Here is an 18,628-nt window from a genome sequence, read left to right as displayed (position 1 = left end):
GTTCCCCTTGGCTCTCATTTCTTTTGATTGCTAAAAAGACTATCAAGTCCCCAGTAAAAGGAGAGAAGCTGTCCAAATTGCTTAGCAGCATGAGGGCTCTCGTTCTCTTCCATTCCTCACGAAGAGATGCTGTGGGAAGGTGGGGGGAATACACCAAAAACTCCTTGCATCCATCCTGCCATAGCACTTCTGCCATCAGGATAGTCTTACCTTTTGTGCCTTCATTTGAATCACATTTGTCTTTGGCAAAACTGAACATGTTTGAAGTCACTTGGTATTCCTTACACACAGCAAACTTAATGCATTGCAGTCTTATCAGCTAAAATAATTGTAGCTCTGCTGAAGGTGGCTTGTTTTTAAATGTGTTTCAGCATTGCACGTCTTGGCAGCATGATCTCAGGGAAGCTCGTTCACATCACAGAAATGGGAACATGCTCATTTTAGCTGTCATTGCTGTAACCTCCTGTTCCTCTAGCTTTTGACATCACTGTTTTGACTTTCCCTGATATCTGTCTGGCATAAGTAAGCTTGTTATTTCCCTGTGGTTGGTAACCAAGAGAATAGTACTGTGCGTGTGTATGCGTGCACCTCTAGAGAATACATGACAGTGCAGCATGAGAAGGTTTCTTAGCATCCTTTGGGAGTGGTGGTTAGCAGAGGTGCTGTCTCTGGCACGATGTGTTATTTGTCAAACCAGGAAAACAAAGTCTGAGCGAAACCCATTTTTCTTCCCAAATTTGTGAGTATTTGCAGCTGCTCATTTTTTGAATGGCTATCCCAGAGGAGGGGTGTGCGTGAGCAACTGCTCCAGTGTTGCAGATGGTGGGGAGTGAGCGGCCCTATTTCCATGAGCGCAGCAGTGCTGGGACGTCGCTGCCCAGCCAGGCAGCCAGCACGCTGCATTCAGAAGTGGCCTTGATGAGCAAGTGCTATTGCATACGGAGACACGGCAAATGCTGGTGACCACCTGGGATTTTGACTTGGGGCCACAGAGCTGGCAAGAGACCGTTGCATTTGCATCATCCCTGACTCCAGGCCAGTAAACCTTTTATCCAACCCAGCTGCTGTGGTATCCATTTATCCTACGTATTTTATAGAACCTTTTCAGATGCTTTTTAAAGTGTTTGCCCACACCCTGTTAAGCCACTGCTGGTACTCTGTCTTCAACTTTCTGCTTCTAATTATGATGACAATAACCCAGCAAGGCTGATGCCTGAATCTGTAGAGCCTGGAGAGGAGAAGAAATTGCAGCTTATTGCTTTTGGGTGGTAACAGAATAATCTCAGAAACCGCTTTGTGAACCAGGTTATTAGTGTTACCCATCTGTCATTTTGCTGTCTAATCCCAGATCTAGCCTGCAAAGAAGCACTGCTTCCTAACGTGGGGGTGGATTCCCAGGATTTTCATCTAAGAGTTCCATGTCTTCTTCCTTAGTGTCTAAGCAATACATGAATTTAAATCTCTGTGTTAACCTGTGTATTGCCCAGCCTGCACTGCACACAGGTTGAATTCTACAAAGAGATTTGACACCTGAAGGAGCAGGGAGAAAGCTAAACATGTTTTATATAATTATTCTTTTTAAGTACGGTTACCTGGAGTTGTTGGGCTGGTGTTCAGCAGTAGTTTGGTAATAACTTGACAGATGTGATCTCATGGGCAGAAGAGAAGTGGATGAGTCCTGGGTGCATGATAAATACAATTTACCATATGGCCACTGAGTTAATTACTTCAAATTCCCATTTCCAGTGGATGCCATACACATGCATGGAAGCCGTGGTACAAACTTGGTACAGAAACCCTCTTGCAGATTTTGATCTTTCTTCTTCTCTCTCCTCTCCCATTTTTATTTTTCTTTTCTTTTTCAATCCTATAACATTTGTCCAACTACTTCCACGAGGAAGAAATGGGTAAGCACAGCTTTCCATAACATTTGAGAATAAAGTGATAGAAGGCACTCAAATGTTAACCACCAGAAAGCGTAGCAGTAATGTGTGTAATGGAGTGAATCATTGTAAACCTGCTTTTTTCCCTGCTACTTGAGTAATTTTGGCTTGCCAGTTATTTCATCTTGCAAATGACTGATCCACTAACAGCAACCAAGATTTTGACTCCTCAAAGAAAAAACATTTTGAGGAGACAGAAGTGTGTAAATGAACCTGCTCAAAACTTGGATTTGTACAGTCTAAATTATGTCAATGAAATGGGGTAATTATTTGGGGGGACATTTTACTGGCTAGTGAAACTACAGTACTGAGGCATGGTGGTTTGATTGGCACAGTTCCTTCACTAAAGGGATAGAAATTATATTCACTGTCAATCGCTTATCTGGCCTTCAATTATGAAAAAACAGCGTGAATAGAATTTTGACTTCATTTTCTGTTCTTGTCCCAGTTTACATTCTAGTGTGTTGAGAAATGACCCAGGATCCAGGCGATCTAGTAGCTCTACTATGTTGGATGGAGGAAATATTGGAAAGTTTGAATTTGAGATCACTGACTTCTTCCTCTTTGGTTCTCCCTTGGGTCTGGTTCTTGCACTGCGAAAAACTGTCATTCCGGCTCTTGACAGTAAGTCCTGATGTAAACTGTTGAGCTTATTTAGTGGATGGTGTAAGCACCTCCTGCTACAAATCCATTACTTTGATGAGACAAACTGGTAAAACCCAAACATTTATATATAATATTTATTGCACCATAATGATGCAGACCACTGTATGCTTTAGCTGGCACTGATTATACAATTTGCAATGTACTTCCAAACATTAAAAATACTGGGCAATTCCTGAGTCTATAAAAATTGTGATAAATTGTTTAAATTCTGAGCAATTTATGTAACTCAGCAGTTGTCCTTTTTACGACAAATACCTACAATATTCTAACAAATAACCTTTTCATAATTGAGGGTTTTTTCCTCTTCATCTTTTTAGTCTTTCAGCTCAGACCAGCTTGTCAGCAGGTCTACAACCTGTTCCACCCTGCAGACCCATCTGCTTCACGCCTTGAGCCTCTTCTGGAGAGGAAGTTCTACCTTTTGCCCCCCTTCAATATTCCCCGTTACCAGAGGTTCCCACTGGGTGATGGCAATTCTGCTGTTCTGGGTAAGTCACTTCGGATTCATATTAGCTCTCTAAAGGGTTATAACCACACTTTACATTAAATTATCAAAGCAATTCGGAATGACAAGAAAGAGAACTGGCCCTATAATGTTAGCTTTTTTCCCTGATTTACCAGAAAAGTAGTATTCTTCCAACAAAATCAGTGCCTTGTGGCCCATACGCCCTTCACTTGTCATACAAAGGCCATCAGCTGCTGAGAGTCATGATGTGGTGACCTCTCCGTGAAGGTCCCTGTCTTACACCCAGGCTGGTGCTTGTGGTCGGGACTGAATGAAACGTGATTAACTTGCCTGAGTTTAGGACTTCAGTGTTTGGAGGGCCAGTGAATACTGGAAGGAGCAGAGTCAACAGTGAGACAATGAGATTATTTACTTGGTTGCAACCTGTGCTTTTTCATGGGACAGTCTGCTGTAGATCAGTGGGCTGGTGACAGTGCCTTGCCCTTGCCACCTTGCCAGTGAGACACTTTGTCTTCCTAGGGTACCTAGGATTCCTCTGCCATCAGTGGCCTCTTCACTTGCTCTACCCCAATTGCAGAAGTAATAAAGTCTAAAATGGCTGTGTGCATGCCCTTTGGTCTAAGCAGGTTGCATTTGAAAGGACTGTGTCCTGACCATGCCCTGCCTGAGCTCCCATTACATCAATGCTCTTGCAGTTGATAAAATAAATTGTTTCCTACCATCTTCACCTCACTTCTGCGCCTAGGCTCTCATGGTCTGCTGCCATTTCAGTGCAGGCTCTCATTGCAAGGAGCTCTCGGGGAAGCTCACTGCTGTGCAGAACTAAATTTGACCTTTCTGCTTCACCTAAAGCTTTGATTCCCTGCAGGGTCAGGGATTTGGGGCAGAAAGAAAAATTGCACCATAATTTTTCCCTTGTTAGAGGTTGTTAGTCAATGGCTACTTAAAGCCAACATTGCAACTAAGGGTTGCTACTATAAAACTAGATTTACAGCACATGAAAAATCACACTGGCAAACCGGAGTAGAATATCAAAGCCACCAGCTAGAAAGAATGGGATTTGGTGGTGGGTTTTTTTTCCCCCCAAAGCTCTGGTAGCTTTCCGTTTGTTTAATATTTGAATCATGCAGGACTAAATGAAGAGGAACATGTATCTAGAGCCGAATAATTCTGGTGATACTCAGCATCATTTTTAAATTGAAAATGCAAAGCAGTGGTCTCCTATGTACCAGTATCTTTAAAGATTGTATTGTAATTGCTGGATCTGGAGGTCTGGTTTGTTAAATGGATATAACCTAAGCCCCAAGCCTAATAAAACAAAATACTTTCTGCAGGTGCCACTCACTTTTCAAGTTTAGCAAAAATCATGCTGCAACACTTCTAAAAAATGGATCCACACACAATTACATTTGTACCCGGTCCAGTTACAACAGCTCAGGGAATGTATATCAGCTTGAAAGGTGATTTGATTTTTGGGTGTATTCTAGGTATCAGCTGCAAGTGGCTTCTTAAAAAAAAAAAAATCCTAAACATCTTACCTTCTTCCTGTTAAACACATTTCAAATCCCCTTTTCTCGCTGAAGCCAGAGGTAGAAGACCCACTGACATTAAGCAACCTGCTTTCTGGTTATCATTCTGTGCAACAGCAGGGATCTTATTAGTTTGCTGTGCCTCCCTAGACCTTTGTTGAGTTGGCTGTGTTTAGAGAGACACTTGCTATGTAGTGGAGAGGAGTTAAACAGCAATTAGCTCAACTATGAGAATGGTAGAGTGATTTCAAAACCCTTTCCAGGTTTGAGCCTTGTTATTTTAAGAGATGCTGCTCTGCCATGATGAATAAAACTGACAAAAAAGCAGCTTTAAATTCTATTCTTGTGTAAGACAAAGCCTCTTCATTTGCTTATCGTAAAGTAACAGGCTATTCCTTCCCATTGGAGTCAAAATGTTGGTGTTGTGATTTACACGTTACCCAAAAGGACCGGTCTAACCATGATTTGCAAAGCTGCTACTGAAGTTAGTGTTCACCATAGAGCGCTCCAGAAAAGTTAATTGCTGCTGTAATTAAGCTATATGATTTGGTGATCACGTAAAATTCAGGTGCTCAATTATAATTAGTCATGTACAAAACCTTCTGTTACACTGCTTGTGCATATTTCCTCATGCAGATAGCTAGCTTTTTTAAAGTCCACAATTCAGAAAGCCTCTTAGACTTTCTTTTTCCCCTCATTTTCCCATCTTGTACTAAATGATGGGTTCTTGCTTCATTACAGCCAACTTGCAGAGTGAAATCAAATTCACATTCCTGCTTATTCCTGTGCTTTGCACTGTGTAGGCTGCGAGTCTAGTTCAAGTAAATCTCCCCTTACAGCATACTTTTTTTTCCCCTCGTAGTAAAAAGATTTCTCTGGATCTGCTGGGTATTTATGGATTTGGCTCATTGGAGAAGCTGGTTAAGAGGACTTCCTTTTCTTTTGTGGTTGAAATGCCATTGTTGTGCTCTCCTCTGCTACCAGTTAATCTCTCTGATGTGGGTCTATTTGGAAAGTCACCCGTGTTTTGTTTCTTTTACTCTATTTGAAGGTTGTCTTTTCATTGAAGACTCATAGTTGAAGTGCTCAGTTGTAACTGTTTGTATGTTAACACTTTGTGGCCGCATGTCTGTTGTTCTTTGTCCTTCTGTTTTGTTTTTGTTTTGTTTTGTTTTTTTTTCCCATCTGCTTCTAGTTGAGACAATCCAGAACAATCCCATCCTTCTCATGGAAAGTAGCCCTCTGGGTGCTCTCCAGCACCAGGACAGCTTCATGGAAACAAGTATCCCCGTTCCCGTACTGAATTGGCAAGATGTTTCCAATAAAAGTGCTGGTTTTGCTGAGTGTGTGTAATCTACACTTTTGATTGTCTATGGTGTTGGGTACTTGGGGTGCTTTTTGGAGATCGTACTGTTGCCCCCTGGCGTTGAAATCTTCATGCTGTGTCTCAGGCTGTGCCACATGCAATAACCACTTGGGCTCATGCGTGGGTATACCCAGTCTGGGAGACCCACCGTACAAAGAACGAGTTGGAACTACAAACTCTGTCCCATTCGGGTGCTGATGCTGGAAGGGGGGACTGCTGCCACATACTTCTTTCTGTCTGTGGTGGGTATACTGCTGGAAAGAGGCTTTGGCACAGCAAGGCAGAGTCCCTGGGTGGCCCTGCATGCGTGGTATACGCCATGCACAGGATACCCTGGGAGTGGGTTGGTTGTCTGCAGTGTGTGTCTCCCCAGCAGTCAGCCACACTGCACCGTGGGCAGAAGTCTAATTCATGTCTGTGTCAGAACAGATTTTGTCTGTTTGAATATTTTGTGTTTGGACACTCCTTGTGGCTCTGCTGAGTACAGTGAATGAGGCTTTCAGGCCCCAAGGTGGCTATACGTGTTGGCTTTTTAAAATTAATTTCTCGACTTCTGCCTTAAAAGCGAAGTTTGGTGCATTTGTTTTGCCTTATTTTCCATCATAAATGCTGCATGGCCTCATTTATTCTGGTTGTGGCTGGTGCTACATCTGCAATTTTAATGAAGCTTGACTTTTAGTTTTTTTCTTCCCCATGTGTCTTACTTGCCCATTCTCACTCCTTTTTCAGTGTTTTGCCCTGAGACCTTGGTTCTGCTGCTTTGTTTTTAACAAGCTGACTCTTGCTATTTGAGCAGTCCAGTACATTATGTGGCCATACAGGATGTCAACATTGACTCTTCCAGATAGTCCTTCCCTTTGTCTTTTGAAGATGTAGATGATTTTTAGGTATGCAGTTGCCATGTTGCCTGTACTGTGGTGTTCTGTAACAAAGCAGAGGAAAAGGATCTGGTACTATTAATTAGTCACTTTGGAGGTCACTGATGAAATGACATTTAGCTGTCATCTGATATTTTCTGCTGTCAGGACAGAGCTTTTAGAAGCTTCTCTGCTCTTTACCTTGTGTGTCAAGAGCACGTTCCGGCCAAGCAGTGCTTGCCTTGACTGTAGCAAGTGCTGAATCGCAGTTCAGCCACTGGACTGCGGAAAATTTCTGGAATCATAAAAACTTACAAACAACAGAAATTCTATGTTGCTCTTGATCTCAGGGTAGTGACTGCAGAGTGTCCAGAGCAAGCAGGATCTGGCCTGTGCTGAGCAGCTGGCTGGCTTTTCTGTTTTTTTTATTTTTTATTTTTATTGATCTTTACATATTTTTGATTGCTTTCAATATTTCCTGCTTCAGTGCCACAGCCTGCAAGTAGCACATATTGAAGTCTGCCATTACACACCCCAAGGACTTACCACAGTGCCAGCAGTACATTAGGAGAAAGGCCCAGTGTCGTTCACTTTGTGGGAAACAGTTAGTGAGAACATTGACAAATGAGTCCATAAATGAAAATGCACAGCACTGAAATGAGTATTAAAGATCCATAGTTAGGCCAAAAAAAAAGTGATTTTGCTTCTTACGTCATCTCTTCTGGAAGTGCAGTTAAATCTTCAGTTCATTGCACTGGCCTGACCTGTGCGTGCTGCAGTTCAAGCAGCGGCAGGTCATTTGCTGGGAGAGAGAGTGCTCAGGGCACCGCTCAAGCCAGGACTCCTCTTTCTGAAGCTTCCTTGTTCTGATAAAATCTGCCTCAGACATGGTACAAAGTACACTTCAGCCAGTGCAGTAAACCAGGAGCGCATCTGTCCTTATCTAGTGACCCAAATGAACAGCTAATCCTGATGAAAGTCTTGCTACTGCTGCTCCTGGACCAGACATCTGACTTTACCCTGGGCTGGAAGTGCTTGCCTGAGAAACGTCCCTGTAATTATCAGGACCTGAGCTGTGGCTGAGGATACCACCTCGGCAGTGCAGAAGACATGGCCCTTAAGGAGCAGGAGTGGTTGTAGGTGCTGGGGTCAGCCTGTGCCAGTATGGCAGCATCTGGCACGTCCCACCCTGGTCACTGCGCTCCCCAAGAAAGCCCTCTTGGTTTCAGAATTGCAAGAGCGGTGCTGCACAAGGGATTTGGTGCAAAGAATACACGGAGTTTAGGAAATATGTTGTTGGGGAAGTGTTTCTGCAAGTCAGGTCCCAGGATTTTATCTGGAAGTTGCTGTCACTGCAGCGTTGGGGTTGAGGAAGCTTGGCTGCAGGGGCAGTGATGCATAAAACAGGTTTTCTGTCTATGTTTCCTGCCCTGCCTTTTCCTGGCCTCATTTTTCTTAGAAACTGGCCTTTTTCATGGTATGTAGCTTGGAGAAAAGGAGAAATGTGAGAGCAACCCGAGTGGGCTGGAGCATGGGAGCGAGCGCTGCTGTTGGGCGGCACTTTATCCCCTGCAGAGTGGACTCCTGCCATCAACGTGGGCGATACTAAGCTGAACAGTCAGTAACGCTAAAACAGTTTAGGCTTTCACAGGAGTGAAAATTACTCCTGTGGCACCACTAGCTCAGATGGTGTTGGAAGGGCTGTTGAGGTTGGTTTCTGCTTCAAACTCATTGTATTCAAAAATCCCCAGTCAGGCCCAGGAAAGCGAGATTGGCTAAAAAGAGCAAGCACAAAATACCACTGTTTCTTCCTTCTTGCACTTTCCACTTTCAGGGCCCTTGAGAAAGGAGATAAAATTCAGGCAGAGCTGAGTGAAGACATGCTAACGGAGCCAGAGCCATGATCAACCCAGGCAGCACCACATTTGGCCCAGCCGTTTCTCTTGTGTAGCATTGCTGTAATCCTCTTTAGCGTGTCTTCCAGCTGCTTTCTAATTCAAGCCACAGATGTTTGATAATTAAGGGAGAGGTAGAAGTTCAAGCTTTGCTGGTAGGTGTTAGATAAACCTGAACCTAGCATTCTTCCTAGTGTAGGCAAAGCCATCTCGTTGCATCTGACCAAGTTCAGGGAAGGTGAATGGTCAACATCTGTGTAACAGCTGTGTTGGGGCACCCATTTGATGTGACACAAGGGCATAATTGCATAAAGATCCCACAGTCTGTATAAGCAAGGGAAAGGAGAGGAAGGTGTAACCAGGGAAGAGATGAGAGAGTTGTCCCAGGTCATGCAGCAATGGGACTGAGACCCTTTATCCTTGAGACCTTTGTGGGGTTGAACACAGCTTCTGGCTCGGCTCATGTTCTCTGAGTACAACCTCTGCTTGAATTGTCACCTCTTGCTTATATCAGTGCTTTCTGCAGTAGCAAAGCCATGCTGGCCTGGTGGAGCTGGCTGAGTTGCAGATACTGGTAGCAGCCTTGACAGCCAACAGCTCAAGGCAAAGTGAAAAGAGGAGGAAAGTGCTGAGAAAGCGATGCTGGTAATGGCCTTTCAGGCACAATGTGGGCAGTGTGGGCAGCTCATCATCAGGTCAGGCTCCCGCTAGGGCTCAGATCTTGCAGTCCACGAAGCTTTTACACAGAGCAGCTTGTGGCCTGATTTTCCCTGCAGAGAACAGAACTCTTTTACCAATACTTAGCTACACATTTTCTGCTTCACATGCTCCCTTTCCCTCCACTGCAGCAGGATTTGTGTGGGCATAGACGCTGCTGCTGTGAACTGAGAGATCGGAGGAAGCAAGTCAGTAGCCCCAAGCAAAAAAGATCGATATTGAAATAAACCAGTTGCCAAAACAACGCCCTGTGTCAGCTGCATAATGGGATGAAATCCAAGGATATGTAAACTGGCTGAAATAGGCAGAGGATGATGTTGATGTATGGGAGTAAGTACTTGTGTCCCCTGTGGCATCTACTGCCTGGCTGGGCACAAACCTGTGCCCTGTCTGATACTTGGGAGTAAAGGTCAGATGCTGCTCCTCAGATACAGCAGAGATGGGCAATGTTAAAATGATAGTAAGTAGCTTTGCTTTTGCATGTTAGTGTCATGCTGGTGCTGCCTTCTCTGAAGTACTTGGTACTGGCATTACAAACCCTCTGCAGTGTAAGATCTTGGGATATCCTGCAGACACTTAATTTGGCCTCTAGCATCCACAGAGAGGAAAAAACTGAAATGCAGAGATTTTATCGTGAATTTCAACATCTCTCGGTTTGCCAGTCCTGAACATGTTAGGTCCATTTCCCTCCAATACATGTATAAGGTCCCTGTGAGCATGACTTTAAATCCTCCTTTCCTGTATTTATGTACTAAAGGGTTAGGCCACACTTGGTAAACCTCACATTGGGATCCAAAAATTCAGACTTGCACATTGTACAAAAGTAGCTCTGTTTTCACAGAGACTGAGCGCTCCCCGATCTGCCAGCACCGATTGGAGATGTAAGTGCTCAGCACCAGACTCCTTCCTTTCAAGAGCCCTTCCTTTAGTTTAACGAGTGTTGGCTGTACCCATTAGCAATAAAATACAAGTTCAAATTTAGTCCCTGCCAGGCATGATTTTTTATTTTTTGCATTAATGCTTCTATCTTGGAGATGTTCAGTTAAATCTAAATGTTTCAAGAAAACAAATATCCCCTTTCTAAGGTTGTTTTTTGTTGTTCGCCTTACCTTGGTTATTTTGTCTTGATGTGAATATACGAAGTTGTGTATATTCGCCTCTGTATGTATGACACATGCTTCTGTTATTGCTGCTTGAATAAGTCTGCCTGGATTTTTCTTTGGGGTTTTCGGTTTGGTTTTTGAGCTACTTATTTTGCTTCTCTCAATCAAAGACTGCTCCTCCAGCCTCATGTCTCTGCCTGCTGTGGTGTTTGCTTTTTTTCAAACCAGAGCTCCGATGAAATGTGTTTTTCATTCCAATCAGTTCTGAAAGGTTTTTGCACCTATCAGCCTTGTTTGCCTCTTTCCTCCCCACAAGTTCATCTTGCCCAGCCTCTGTCTGTTGGTCTAATATTTTGATTTCCCTGTTTCAACTTTGTAGCAGATGTTGTTCAGTCTCATGGTGCCGTCTTCATGGAAAGCGCGTCCCTGTCCACCCCCATTTCAGCCCCTCAGTTCAGGGGCTTCCGGAGAGCCAGTGAGATCAGCATTGCCAGCCAGGTCTCAGGAATGGCAGACAGTTACACTGCTTCCAACATAGCCAACAGTAAGTGTTTCACCCCCTCCAAGACTACCGCTCGCTGCTGCACTGCTCTCTGAGTATCACACACCGGGCCGGAGCCACGCAGCTTCTCTGTCTGGGGTTATACTTCCCATTTGTAACAAAAGATTTTAATTATTCACCTGGTTTTGTCGTAGTCAGTGCCGCATGTTATCTTATCCCCTGGAGGAACAGATGATATATTTGATTATAATACAGGGGCCGCCGCTGTGTTATGCATGTTGGACTGTGCTGGTGATAAATTGTTTAAAAAAAAAAAAAATCAAAACCCTGATAACTCTGAGTACCATTTGGCTGCTGTGCGTGGTGAGAGTTAATCCAAAGGCATGCTTCTGCGCTGCCATTGATAAGTCGTGCAGAACTGGTAGGGATCAGCACTGCCAGACTGGTAATGCAGGATGTGGTGTGTGGCTGATGCAGATCACTTAAATGTGGTCCACAAAAATGGGGATGAGTAAGTCCCTCTGCAATGCTGAAAATGAAAATCAAGTTTGGGTTATTTATTTCTTTGCATTAGCAATTCAGCTGTTCTGGAGCCCGCAGGGCAGCTCAGAGAGGCAGCCAGTTATGACCCATATCCCAGGGCCGAATGAGGAGTAAAAGACCAAGACCTGTGTAACTTCCCAGCTAATACAGTGGAGAACAAGAGCCTTTGTTAATGCGAAAAAGGCTGAAAACGAAACAAATTAAACAACAACAACAAAAAAACCCTTCAGCCCTAACTCTTGTCCCCGAAGGTGTCACAAATGTAGAGGTAGTACGTTCCTGGCACGTTAGACTATAGGGCTGTGAACGACTCACTTCATAATCAATTGCTGAGGTTAATAATGCTCCCCGAGGCAAGTGTTAGTTGATGAAGGTCAGGGGCTGCCATAACTTCTTGCCCTGTTTGAGGCAACACTCGGCAGCAGAAATAAACTACCTGTGCTGTGACAAACCAGGTTTTCTTTCCCAAAGCACATCTGAGAGCTGACACCACACTCCCTGTGTGCGCTCTTATATTTATCCTGGTACGACATCTTGCCAAGCAATTCCTAAGTATTAATCTGCTTTGGAAGAAGGCTCCTGGGGGAGGTGGTGTTTGTTTTGTGCTGGTTTCACACCCGTGGAGAGCTGCGAAGCTCAGCCAGCCGGGAGGGGAAATGGGGCGGTGGTCGTTCGTTATGAAGTGTTTATGCTGGGGTGACGCCTAAAGGTCCGCATGACGTGATGGAGGGATCCTGCCTCTGCGAGCTGATGGTAGGATCAGGCCCACGCAACACTTGCCTCTCTTTCCTTTCCCAGTGCTCTCCCTGACTGTTTAGCCTTCTGGTTTGTGTAATGCATTCCTCCACACACTTCACAGCTGTCAAAAGCTGTTTCTGAGATTGAGTCCAGCCCCAGCGCGGGCTGCGCACACACCCTGACCCATGTGCAGCCTGCCCCAAGGGCTGTCACAGCCCCTTCCTTCACCTCCCAAGTGCCGACATGTCCTTTGAACCCTGGCTCTGGCTTCGCAGCTCTTGTGCTCGGCCTTATTAACGCAGTGGTAATGTGAAGCTGCAGCACTGAGGGTTCGACGTGGTCCATGCTTATCCTGCAGGGAGAACCAGAGGAAGTCCAGGAGGGCACTGCAAAACCATGGTTCCCCCTTGGGAGCCCTCCCTAGGGTGCAGCTTCCTGTACACTGTGAATTTCTGGAGGATGAAACCGGTGTTGCCTGTGGCATGTGTGCTGTAATAAGAAGTGTGATTTCTGTTTTGTTTTATTTTATTTTTTCCTTTTAGAAACCAAACACAACCTTAATCATTGTAGAGGGTTTAGCCTTCTGTCCCAACTTGCCCTCCCTCACAAATCCCCTACCCAAATCTCATCCAAGAGACGTAGGCAGCATAAACATGAAATCCCTTCAAAGGGAAGAAAGCTCAAGGGGCCATGGAGTCAGGCTGCAGGCTGTGCTCTTCGGATACCCGACCTGGACATCAAGACAGGTATTCTGGAGGGGTCCACTCCAGTCGACCTCCTTTCTCATTTGATAGTCACAGAACTTCACAACAAATCTGTGCGCTTTCACTGAGGCACTTGCAATTTCTGATTGCAGTTTAACAAGTATTTCTGTCACTTTGCTTCAAAGATGACATGGCTAACAACTTGGCAAGAGCAGGAGTTGTTCTGGGCAGAGCTGTGGTGACAACGCTTCTGCCTCCACCACTGTCTTTTGAGCATGGAAGAGTAAATCCTGTCTGCTTCCTACAAAGAATCTGAAATTACCCAAGCTGGGGACTTGCATGAGAAATGAAAGGTTGGGACACGACCAGGAGCTGCCAGTTTGGAAGACAGGAAGTCAGAAATGGCTGCGAGGAGGTGCCTGTGTGTTCTGGAAAAGCCATGCTGATTCTTCAACGCCCCCCTCCTCCTTCCCGTGGCTCTTCAGAAAAGCAAGGGCCATTAGGGTGAGGGTGGCCTGGGCATTCGGCACAGCCAGGGCTGCGCCATGGGCATGTGCTGATGCCATAACCGTCTGCACGTTGCTGTGGTGGGAGCTTTGTGCAGGTCTCTGGAAGGAGCTGGTGGATCCATTTTTTCAGTTCAGCATCTGTGCTTATCACCAGCTAGATTTCCCTTAAAAAGAGGGGTTTGTTGGATCGTACCTTATACCTGGCAGCTTTTCTGGAAGTCCATATAAAGGGAACATTGTCATAGAGAAAAACCAAGCTTCAGAAGGCCCTTGTCAAAGCCCCAGCTTGCAACCAGCATGCAAACACAGCTCCTCCTGTTGCTCTCTTGATCTGATCCATCTTCTCTTTCCATTGCTGCTTTTCAAGGCCAGAATGCATGGGGGTTGAGGACTCCTCACTGCTGGGAAAGCAGCCCACGCCTTTGGGGTCTGAGGCTTTGGGCTGGGACGTGGTCGTTGCTACAGAGTCGGAAAGGATGTGTACATGGGCAGAGTTGAAATGTGGTGGTGTCCCATGGGTGAACAGTGGCTGTTGGTGTGCTAGTTTTTGACTCCCTGGGGGAGAAATTATTCTGTGTTGTCTGTAACCTTGCCCACCCAAGTCCCAGCATATTTTTTCAGTCCCATGTGCAGTGGAGACCCGGTACCCCTGGGGAGGCTGGGCTGGACATCTCAGTTGCCTGCAATGTGGTAGCCCAGGAGGGCAACCAGGACTTATTGGGAACTGCTAATCCCAGCAGCACGTGCTATAGCACCCTGCCTTGTGGTGCCTTTTAGCATCTCACATGGGCTCCCAGTATTTAGATCCTCTTTAGTGTGGCCAATATCTGGATGCTAAAGAGTTTGTTATTTCTTGGTGAAAGCTAAAGGAGTTGGATATGGGGCTGGAGATAGCCTGGGCGTGTACTGTGGTGAGCAGAGCACCCATACCCTTCCTCCCACAGCTCCAGGGAAATGCATTTTTGTCTTTGTTTTGGCACATAGATTCCCAGGCTCATTGCACATGAGCCTTGGACCCCACCCCAGGGTCTGGACTAAAGGCCAATTAATACCTGCCCTCCAGTGCCTTCCTATTTGCTTAACTAAAGGAGGGCTCAAGTGGCGGTGCCCCTGTGTATTCCTCCCTCGGTTTGAGCAAACACCAAGCTCTGGGTCAGTTGTTCCCTCTTAGCAGTGTGACCAGCCAGGGAGCAACCTCCGGGCCTACCTGGACCGAGGAGCCAGAGCCTCGAAATACCGTTTGTGATGGAGACCGTGCATGCATGTGAACCCCCTTTGTCTGAATAAGTCTTTTGCTTCTAGTTGCCGCCAAGTGGTGGGGAACCAAAAGGATCGACTACGCTCTCTACTGTCCTGATGCTCTGACAGCTTTCCCAACAGTTGCTTTGCCGCACCTCTTCCATGCGAGCTACTGGGAATCCACAGATGTTGTCTCCTTCCTGCTAAGACAGGTATGGTCGTCCTCCTTCCCCCAATCTCCCTTGGCTGGAAAATATTTTAGGCTCTTTGTTTTTTCCACTCCACCTTCCATAACTCTTGTTGACACGTATAGATGAAAAAAATAGTCTTTGCCACTGCAGATCTCTTTTCTTCCCCTTCTTTTTGTTCCTCACCTGTGGTGTTAGTGGAGCTGCACACATGCAAAACTTCACGGACGTGTGCTGTCACACCTGGTTGGGTTTTACCACTGGAGCAGGTTTCAGATGGGCTCGCCAGGAAGCCGTGGTGTGAGCACAGGGCTGCATCATATCAGATTGCAGTGGCAAAAGTTGGTCACACTTGTTTCTTGAAGTGAGCTGTTCTCTGTGGGTGTGAGTTTGGATCTTGAGTCCGAAGCTTAAACGAAACTTCTCAATGTACAAATAAAAATACCACAATAAAACCAAAGGAGAAGTTTTGTATGAATTTGACGGGAGTTGATAGGCAGCGTTGGGCGCTCTATTTTGGCATTCTAAGTTATTGTGGTCTCGTCTAGGAACTCAGGCCATCATCACTGCATTGGGATTTAGCCATTGTTCCTCCAGTACAAAGCAGTTCTCCTGGGGCTAGGTAAATGGGGATTGCTGGTGTCTGGAGTGCGACATCTCAGACTCCATCAACCTACGTTTGGCCTGAGATTTAAATTGACGCTTTAAAATGTGTTTTTCCTAAAATAAATATTTTTCCTTCAGTTCCTTGGGGATTAGGCAGAGTTATTTGCCTTGCAAAGTATGAACCCTGCAAGGAACTGTATTTAGAGCACGGAACTGGGGGAAAAAAAACCCAAAATTAAAAGCAACTCTGTGGATTGTGTTGCCCACTTCGGCACTTGGGCTTGCTTTGTGTTAGCTCAGCTGTTAAGCCATCCCCACCCTGTTCCAGCCTCCTTGACTGCAGCTCTCAATTATTTATGATTCTGTTGGCAAACTTTCTTTCAGTGCTATCTTCCAAATAGTGTGGGAACCATAAACAACAGAGATGTCAGTGCTGGTGGCAGCTGAGTGGTAGCAATAATCCAGTGAAACCCTTTCTTCACGGGCTGTATCTAGCCCAGTGAGACACCTCTGTGCTTGAGCACACCTTGCAGGGTCAGCTGCTGTGAAACCCCAGCCCTGCATCAAACTCAGCCTAACAGGGCTGAAGAGAGAGCAACCCATAACTGTGCATGAGTGGGAATAGTCACAACAGTCTCGTACACAAAGAAATAGCCAATTACTTGGGATTCAGCCCAAACCTGGGTCTATAGCACAGCATGGCATTTTATCTCTTACAGCTTGAGGTACCTGTCCATCCATTTAAAGCCTACCAGTGGCTGCCTGGGTAGTCTGGCACCCCCACTTTCCTGGTGCCTGTCTCTACTCACTTGTCTCTGCCTTGAGACTGGGATTTTTCTCATTCCCTGTCGTCTTGCAGTCCTTCGAGAGCACCATGCCACTTCCTCCCCTAATAAGGACTTGATTTTAATCGCCCTTGAAAGTTTTCTCTGGACAAAATGTAAAAGCAAGCTGTTGAATAGTTTTAGTCTCCAAAGATTAAAGCTTGTTAAAATAAGCCCAAATATGACTTAAAATAGATTCCCAATTTAAATAATTTTCAGTAAAACTTATTATTTTGTTTACCTTGGATTTCTGTGAGCTCCTTACCCGGCAAGCTCATCCTCCCTGGGGTCCTTTTTCCATTTCCCTTGAAGAAATACAGCTTCAGCTCTGCAAAATAAGCTGGCCTGGGTCAGACCACTACAGCCTGGGACAGCTGGAGAGCAGCTGACCACACAAAATATATTCAAGACCTTGTAAAAGAGCCTATGTTTAAGAGGCTCCTTAATTTTTTGGAGGGATGGGGTCACTAGGGACTACTGCTGATTTAGGAGTTCTCTGTGCAGGGTTACCTCCCAGTCTTAGAGCAGTCTTGAAGATGTCCCCTCACCTTTGGGGTCTATGGTGTTATTCTTCCCTTTCTCTTCTAGAGCTTAAGAGCAGTTTAGGTAGGATCTAATCCTGCTTCTCCATCCCTGCCTGCACCCTGGTGACAGGCAGGAATTGCCTCCAAAGGCTGGCTGGTGGGCATCAGCTTCCCCTTCTCATCCTTGCTCTGGTGCAGTGGCAACCCACCAGCTCCGGTCCTTGAGCTCTATCAACCTTGGACATGAGGTCAGGATGGACAGGCACCCTGGGCACTGCCTTGTGGATGGCCAAGCCAGATGCCTGCATGCCTCTCCTGGGGTCATATCAATAGTTTTGTCTCCTCTCAAAATGAGAGGAGCAAAAAGCCAGGAGACAAGGAGCAGTCCAAAATGTGCTTAAATAGAAATAAGTGAGCTGAAGGAATGGCAGCTGATGGCATGAGGCTGGTCAGAGCAGCCAGTGCTGGATTTGTTATGGGAACAGCTCAAAAACCTCTGTTTGAAGGAGACGGGTCCCTCACGGACTGTGGGAAGAGACTAATGAACGCCTTGAGGAAGGACAGATTATCTAAGTGCAGCACTTGTCCTGCTGTGTTTGAGTCGGTTTTGTACCTGCTGACAATCTAAATAAGCTGCATCCCAGGCAGGATTAAGTCAGCACTGGCTGCAGGCTTTGCTAGTCCAGAAGAGACCACTTGTCCTTGCGTGTAAGGGAGCAGCCTGTAAAACCTGCAAGCTGACAAGCCAAACACCCAGCAGGCAAACTCAGGCCGCCTCTGGCCAGGCATTGCCCTTACTCAGCGCTGGCTTGGGAGATGCAGAACAGCGTGGGCAGGAGGAGGGGGATCACTGCACATGTGGCTGATGTGTCAGTGGGATCTATGCTCCCGCAGGTGATGCGGCATGAGAACTCGAGTGTTTTGGAGCTCGATGGGAAGGAGGTATCTGTCTTCACCCCCTCTAAGCCTCGTGAGAAGTGGCTGCGGAAGAGGACACACGTGAAGCTCCGGGTACGGGTATTTTGGGACTGCGGCAGTGGGGAGCACTGTCATGTAGAGGGGTTTTGATGTGGGCTGCAAGAATGGCACTGAAGGCTGCCAGCATGGGCACAGCTGTGTCTGTCCATGGCAGAGACAGAGGATCATGTGATTATATCCTATCCGTGTAGTTGTGAAAGAGCAACCCAAAAGATCTGTACTAGCAAGGCCTCCTCTTGGCCTCGAGTCTACATAAAATACAGAAAACATTGGCTGTGGGTTAGGGAAGGTGATGGAATGTCTTTTAAAGTCCAATAATGCAAGTTCTCTGCTCAGTAAATGCCCTTCACTTCCAGGAAATGTCTCCAATTCCCAAAAGAGGGCAATTCTCTGCTAGAGCTGAAATAGTGTCAGCAAATTTGTCTGGCAGCTGTTTGTATTGCCTCTTAAATCCAAAGCGTGAGAGTTAATAGGCAGTATCAGAATTGCATGTACAAACTGCCATTGAAATTGGCTCTTCAGCCATTTACACCCAAATCCACCGCATCAGCGCAGGGCAGAGAGTCTCACCTCTGCCACAGTAAAGCTAAGAGCTGTGGGTGGAGTGGCGGAGGGGGGTGGCACAGAGAAACCCATGCTCCAATTTATCTGGTTATATGTGGCATTTCCCTGTGAGACTGCCCATCACTGCAAACTGTTTTCTTTCCTCCCTCCCCCACCCCCTTGCCCCT

At 46.0% G+C, this 18,628-nt stretch overlaps 1 protein-coding gene across 5 annotated transcripts in view; it reads left to right on the top strand.

The window, feature by feature from the left end:
- Window positions 1–18,628, top strand: part of PITPNM2 (phosphatidylinositol transfer protein membrane associated 2) — a 139,856-nt gene that overhangs the window by 116,662 nt on the left and 4,566 nt on the right. The window contains exons 15-21 of one of the 5 annotated variants that reach the window (XM_075110590.1): window positions 2,392–2,567; window positions 2,927–3,097; window positions 5,800–5,949; window positions 10,922–11,086; window positions 12,868–13,071; window positions 14,841–14,989; window positions 17,814–17,930. In XM_075110590.1, the coding sequence (XP_074966691.1) occupies window positions 2,392–2,567; window positions 2,927–3,097; window positions 5,800–5,949; window positions 10,922–11,086; window positions 12,868–13,071; window positions 14,841–14,989; window positions 17,814–17,930 (1,132 nt within the window). The remainder of the gene's footprint in view (window positions 1–2,391; window positions 2,568–2,926; window positions 3,098–5,799; window positions 5,950–10,921; window positions 11,087–12,867; window positions 13,072–14,840; window positions 14,990–17,813; window positions 17,931–18,628) is intronic. The other 4 variants (XM_075110591.1, XM_075110592.1, XM_075110594.1 and 1 more) reach the window with 4 other exon arrangements.

This window comes from Phalacrocorax aristotelis, chromosome 15, assembly GCF_949628215.1.
Source record: "Phalacrocorax aristotelis chromosome 15, bGulAri2.1, whole genome shotgun sequence".
NCBI classification, from domain to species: Eukaryota; Metazoa; Chordata; class Aves; order Suliformes; family Phalacrocoracidae; genus Phalacrocorax; species Phalacrocorax aristotelis.
This window is presented reverse-complemented; position numbering and strand designations above follow the sequence as displayed.